The sequence below is a fragment of the Mixophyes fleayi genome, chromosome 4 (assembly GCF_038048845.1).
Source record: "Mixophyes fleayi isolate aMixFle1 chromosome 4, aMixFle1.hap1, whole genome shotgun sequence".
Classification (NCBI taxonomy): domain Eukaryota; kingdom Metazoa; phylum Chordata; class Amphibia; order Anura; family Limnodynastidae; genus Mixophyes; species Mixophyes fleayi.
The window spans coordinates 343396610-343403426 of record NC_134405.1 but is presented as its reverse complement, the minus strand read 5'-3'; the positions used below and the strand labels follow the sequence as shown (position 1 = coordinate 343403426).

Sequence of the window (6817 nt, the reverse complement as noted above, 5' to 3'; positions counted from 1 at the left end):
TACTTCAAAGGCCGAGGAAGAGAGTGCATCGCTGTACTCCTGCTTCCCGGATGTCTTGTATCTTGTTACTGTTACCAGCAAAGAGGACGCAAGTAAATGACAAAAACCTCACGAGTCTCTAAGTTGGTGACAACTTAGACAGAAAAACATCAGTTCATGTTAAGAGTCTCACGGCCCCGTGTTCAGGTCTCTCTATGCGCTCAGCGAGCAGGTTAAATAGGTCCCTTCACACGCTGAATATAATAAAATGAAAGCTGAAAATAGACGGGGGAGGGTCAGGCAGGGGAGCAGTCACTGATTTTGCCATTTCCTTTGTCCAAATGTCACAAAGCTCCGGGGAGCCTTCTGGGTGGTGAACGCGATGTCAGTGACTCTCAGCACAATCTCTCCCCCAGGCAAAGCCTTTGAATGGACTCCCCATATGGGCCGGGGGACATGACGGAGAATCGGGCAGTTGTTTAGGCCAAGCGACCTATATTCTTTAGAATACAGAATGTATTTCTATGTTGAATTGTTTCGCCTCTATTATTAGATATGCAAAATAATTCAGCACTGTAGCTGGGCCTTATTAATCCACCAGAACAGCTTCATGCACCACACCGCGCGGGACCCCCAGCCCCCATTTCTGTGCTCAGCGTCTGTGACGTCCATCCAGTCTACGCTATTCCCCAATGCTTTACCTTCATCGACCCCCCCTCCCCCAAGGTGAACTGATCACGGATAACCCTAAAAGCTGCCCCAAGATTCCATTCTGGAGCTCCCGCATGTCGCTCTACCATCTATATCAACACTATTACCCTGCGTAGCGCCTTCTGTTCTTCTAATTTCCTTACATGCGCCTTTCTGTGATCAAAGAGTAATCAGAGAGCGAAAATAAATACTAAATATTAAGACACTATGGCTATTTGGGACGCCTTGAAGACCTTTAAATTATAGACGCTTGGAGTTGCCTCTCTATACATATAATGGGAACGCGTTTCGCATCTGTCAGGCTGACTTCTATGGGAAAGCGCATTTCTACAACCGCATCAACCAATGTAAGAAAAAGATTCAAAGACACAAAAATGTCCCGTGTAATAAAGTAAATCGTGGCGACCTCTCAATCATAACTTAAGGCTATACCGAGCAGTAATTTAGGAAAAATATTGAAAATTTTTAATTAATAAAGGGGGTGGTCTTCAGTTGGAAGGAGGTTGGACTTTGAGGCCACACTTTTACTGTTTCCACCACATGTACTTTTTTTGGAGCTTCCGTCAACCTGCAATACCCTCTAGATTGTAAGCTCTGTCGAGCACGGGCCTCTACCCTCTGTCTCATGCCTGCTTCTTCCGTCTCCTATGTACTTATACTGCTTCTACAGTGGATACAAAAAGTCGACAAGTCAAGCAAGGAGTGGCTTCAGAAAAAGAAGATTAAAGTCTTGGAATGGTCTAGTTAGAGTCCGGACCTCGACCCCATAGAGAACCTGTGGAATGACCTAAAGGGGCCTTAGATCCCTCACTATCTGATGGACCTTGAACTTTTCTGCTCGGTAAAGTGGACAGAATTGGAAATTCCAGGTGTGCAAAGCCGATAGAGACTTATTCAAAAAGACTCAATGCTGTAATAATAGCAGAAGGTTCTCCCACAAAGTATGTAGCAGGGTATTGTAGGTTTATTCATTTTCACTACTTGTGTCCTTCAGGTTGGGAAGTCTCCATTGTTCCTGTTTCCTGCCCTGTGGTTCAGCACGAAGAAGGAAGACAATGATCTGAGAATCAGACAAGGTGCGTTCTCCCAGTGACGGCCACTCGAGGAGAGATTTGTATTAAACCTCATTGTCACATTGTTTAGAGGGGAAATGAAATGCACTGGATGTGACAAGGAGCCAACAGCTGCTGTCCCCTTCTCACCCAATCTCTTCGAACCGCCGCACTCGTTTGTATTAGTGCCAATTAATCAGCGCTATTGTTGTGTTTTGATTAACAAACTATTGGCCGGGAAACGGTAACAAATGCATTGCTGAATTCAATATCTCGCTAGATTAAGATCTTTGTGATGCGAAAAGTAGAAGTAACCCCCAAAATGCGACGTATTGATGGGTAGAAATGACTGGAGGCTGGAGAGAGTCCCTACACAATTAAAGATCTTACGGCCTCCCTTCCAGTGTAGCTTCTCACTGGTTAAATATATATTTATAGAGATATATACATTGCACAGCGCAGCGGAATGTGTTTGCGCTAGATCAATGTCGCTTCATACTTGTGATGTGTTTTCATGGAGGCTCACCCTACAAAACAACAAAATTAACCTATGTTCACTTATCCTGTTAATGTGGGAGACAATGAAACCTGAATTTATAGAGTAATAAGTATCGTGTGTTTGTAGTGAGAAAACGCTATGGAAGATGTTCTAGAGTTATAACCAAATAAACTAACAATGTAATGGGATCTAAGTGGGATTTAAAGGGTCACATTTGGAGATGTTAGTCAGATACCCTAATGGCAAAAATAACCTGTTGTTTCCTACTTGATTCACTTATTGTTTTCAAAGCTGAGGCTCAGCGGATCGGCGTTGTGACACAGTACATCGCCATCTTTCCTCGGTTCCACAAATACATCACTGCGACAATGCTCCCTGAATAACAGACTTACCCCCTGCCCAATAATAAGAGACAGGAGAATCCCTGACTACTGAGTCCACAAGAGCTTACAATCTATTGCATCTCAAATACCGGTACCACTTCTGCCATTTCACGCTTACGTTTTGGTGCTTGCAGAAAGTTCACGGTTTCTGAAAGGACTGACAGCAACCAGGCAAATTCCTAACTCTCGTCAGATTAAAATCGAATTAATACTTGGCATCGCTCTAACACACACAACACTCAGCCATTTCCATAGAATGTGAGGGACTTCTGGGAATATAGATATATAGATCTGCCGTACACATTAGTCACCGACCAGCACATATCTCATACAAGGCTGCCCCGGCGCCGTGCTCTATCAAAACAGACATCAAACTTTACCATACAACACACCCCGCCACGGCGCTTATGTCACATGAGTGGCTGCGTTAACTCACAAGGGTGATACGTGTCATTTCCATGTTTCTGGACACGTTGTATTTGGTTGCCAGTGTACGACAATACATACGTCTGCACCGTGTGCGCAAATCAGAAGGCGCCACGGACATTACACAATGTGATACAGATGTCTTTAGAAATAGAGAATTTATACGGGGCGAGGACTGACCCAACAAAGAGAGAATAATGATAAGGGCCCATTGTACTCCTGTATCCGGAGGTAGTAAATGATTAAACTGTATTGTTTATCGTTCCCCCGTCCATCACTGTTATGTGCGATATTCATCATGCTCAGATTAACCCTGTTTCTAACACGCACACACTAATGTGCCCAGTAAGTGGCGTGACCATTGTGTCACAGCGTTTAGATCTGGATTGTGACGCATTGAGGCAAATTTACTAAACTGCGGGTTTGAAAAAAGTGGAGATGTTGCTATAGATTATATTATATAGATATAGCAACAAAATCAGATTCTAGCTGTCAATTTGTAGAATGTACTAAATAAATGATAACTAGGGGCCTGATTCATTAAGGATCTTAAATGAAGAGGTATCTTATTTCAGTCTCCTGGACAAAACCATGTTACAATGCAAGGGGTGCAAACTAGTTTTATGTTTTGCACATAAGTTAAATACTGACTGTTTTTTCATGTAGCACACAAATACTTGATAGATTATTTGTACACTGAAATTTAAAGTTGATATTTGTGGCCTACATGAAAATACAGTCAGTATTTAACTTATGTGCAAAACAGAAAACTACTTTGCACCCCTTGTATTGTAACATGGTTTTGTCCAGGAGACTGAAATAAGATACCTCTTCATTTAAGATCCTTAATGAATCAGGCCCCAGAATCTGATTGGTTGCTATAGGGAACATCTCCACTTTTTCAAACCCGCAGTTTAGTAAATATCCCCCCTTTGTGTTTCAGGACAAAAAAGCTAAACCTGAAGCAAGAACTTTTTATAATTGTTAAAGTTTCAGAATGTTCGTCAGCTTTACAATCCTCACAACCTTCCTAAAATCCTAAAAACATGTTGTGACGCTGGCAGGGAACAGGTTAATCGGATTGGTCCCAGTAAGTAGGGAGCACATGGTACAATACAATACAGTACAATAACAGAGAGATCCCCCCCCCCCCGCCTCTGCCACCCTCACCCTCCCCCCCACAATCTGTGCCATTGTCTGGGGTCTTACCTGTAACTGCAGAGGACCCAGTCCGGGTGTCGCTGCAGCAGCTGCTGCCATGGTAGTTGGAATCAGCTGAACAGGGTAAGGGTCACCTGAGTAGAAGAATAACAGAGGTGTTGATCGCCTTTTATCTACTCCCCACCTGCAAATTAAACTCCAACATTCACTCCTTCCAAAGCCGTCTTTTGTGCGCTGTGCACAGGCCTAATGAAAAGCTCTATTGTCCGTCCTTTTACTAACACTCTTCACAATCCGAGCTGGGAGAGGAATGTGAATAAAAAGCACTGAGCAATTAAGGCGGAAACCTCATCTCTCGATGGGATTTTTTTTTCATGGTGTATGTAGGGAAATAGTGCACAGCGCTCACTCGCCCCTTCAAAACGCAGCTAAAATGATAAGATCTCAGGGGCAGAATTAGAAGTAATATGTGAAGTTAGTCTGCAAAGTGCAGTAATATCAGCCGTTAAAAGACAGCACCTCCCCCCCCCTACTTCCCTCTCATTCATATCTGCACATTAATGTCTTTAATGCTAAAGTTTAATCTGCTAAAACTAACTTGAATTGTTACCGTTATTTTAATCAGTAAAACGTTTTTGGAACAAATAGAAAGTTGTTTTACGGGTGAACCCTTGAGCTATTTTCTAAAGCTGCGTCCGTGAGGCCCGCAATGTACTCAGAGTTACATGACAAAATATTGAAATTCTTTATGTGCAATTAATAAGGGTCACCGGCCGTTTGTGTCTGGCCCAATGAATTGGCTACTGATATGATTATCTCTGCACACATTAATACAGAGGAGACGCTTTGTACGGCGGATACAGAGAGAAAATGCCCTCCAGGACAGCGACTCTCTAAAGAGCCATGTCTAATGTCGCAGAGGAGACCTGAGCCTGGGATTAATATAAGAGGGCAGTATATATTTAAACATGTTCACAAATATGGACAGAAAAAACAACGTGTATAGCGGCTATAGGGAATTTTCCATGCAAATTTACAGTTTGTAATCATTATTTTGTTAACATTATGTGCATTTCCAATGTTTCACTAATACGTCCATGTACTGACAGAAACATTATACAACAGAGGACTGTAGTTGCTGCTCTATAGCCAGCACAATCATTCTTAACAATTAACTACACCAGCAGGAACCCTCAACCTTAAAAGTCCTCTAGATCTTCCATTACTTAGTACTAATTAACACTAAAAAGGTTTTCATTTAGTAGATAAAACTATCTAGTGTTTAATAGAAAGAAGGACACTTAGCAAAGGAGCTGACCCACCTAAAAATAGCAATTCCCCTTCCTACCATCAGTCCATGTGTTAAAGCCAGTGGTACAGGGATTTTATAGATCTCATAGCAGAGGCAGCTTATGGGCTGGTCCAATAATAAGCCAATCAATTGACTAGGAAGTTGTGACATCAATTCGGTATTTGCTAGATACCAGTGTATGGTATTCATCTGTCTACCTGGATTCCAAATCATTTGGTGAATTTAAACAGAGGATGAGATCGGTGTCTCCCCTACAGGTCACTCCTGCTCCCTACATGACCATGAGATCGGTGTCTCCTCTACAGGTCACTCCTGCTCCCTACATGACCATGAGATCGGTGTCTCCCCTACAGGTCACTCCTGCTCCCTACATGACGATGAGATCGGTGTCTCCCCTACAGGTCACTCCTGCTCCCTACATGACGATGAGATCAGTGTCTCCCCTACAGGTCACTCCTGCTCCCTACATGACCATGAGATCGGTGTCTCCCCTACAGGTCACTCCTGCTCCCTACATGACGATGAGACCGGTGTCTCCCCTACAGGTCACTCCTGCTCCCTACATGACCATGAGATCGGTGTCTCCCCTACAGGTCACTCCTGCTCCCTACATGACCATGAGATCGGTGTCTCCCCTACAGGTCACTCCTGCTCCCTACATGACCATGAGATCGGTGTCTCCCCTACAGGTCACTCCTGCTCCCTACATGACCATGAGATCGGTGTCTCCCCTACAGGTCACTCCTGCTCCCTACATGACGATGGGATCGGTGTCTTTCCTACAGGTCACTCCTCTTCCCTACATGACGATGAGATCGGTGTCTCCCGTACAGGTCACTTCTGCTCCCTACATGACGATGAGATTGGTGTCTCCCCTACAGGTCACTCCTGCTCCCTACATGACGATGGGATCGGTGTCTTTCCTACAGGTCACTCCTCTTCCCTACATGACGATGAGATCGGTGTCTCCCGTACAGGTCGCTTCTGCTCCCTACATGACAATGAGATCGGTGTCTCCCCTACAGGTCACTCCTGCTCCCTACATGACGATGGGATCGGTGTCTTTCCTACAGGTCACTCCTCTTCCCTACATGACGATGAGATCGGTGTCTCCCGTACAGGTCGCTTCTGCTCCCTACATGACCATAAGATCGGTGTCTCCCCTACAGGTCACTCCTCTTCCGTACATGACAATGAGATCGGTGTCTCCCCTACAGGTCACTCCTCTTCCCTACATGGCGATGAGATCGGTGTCTCCCCTACATGACCATGAGATCGGTGTCTCCCCTACAGG

At 44.3% G+C, this 6817-nt stretch overlaps 1 protein-coding gene across 7 annotated transcripts in view; it reads right to left on the bottom strand.

Annotated features, from left to right (window-relative positions):
* SOX5 (SRY-box transcription factor 5) overlaps positions 1-6817 on the bottom strand; it is a 176748-nt gene that overhangs the window by 30665 nt on the left and 139266 nt on the right. For all 7 annotated transcript variants that reach the window (XM_075210765.1, XM_075210769.1, XM_075210766.1 and 4 more), the window contains one exon: positions 4260-4345. In XM_075210765.1, coding sequence (XP_075066866.1) covers positions 4260-4345 — 86 coding nt within the window. The remainder of the gene's footprint in view (positions 1-4259; positions 4346-6817) is intronic.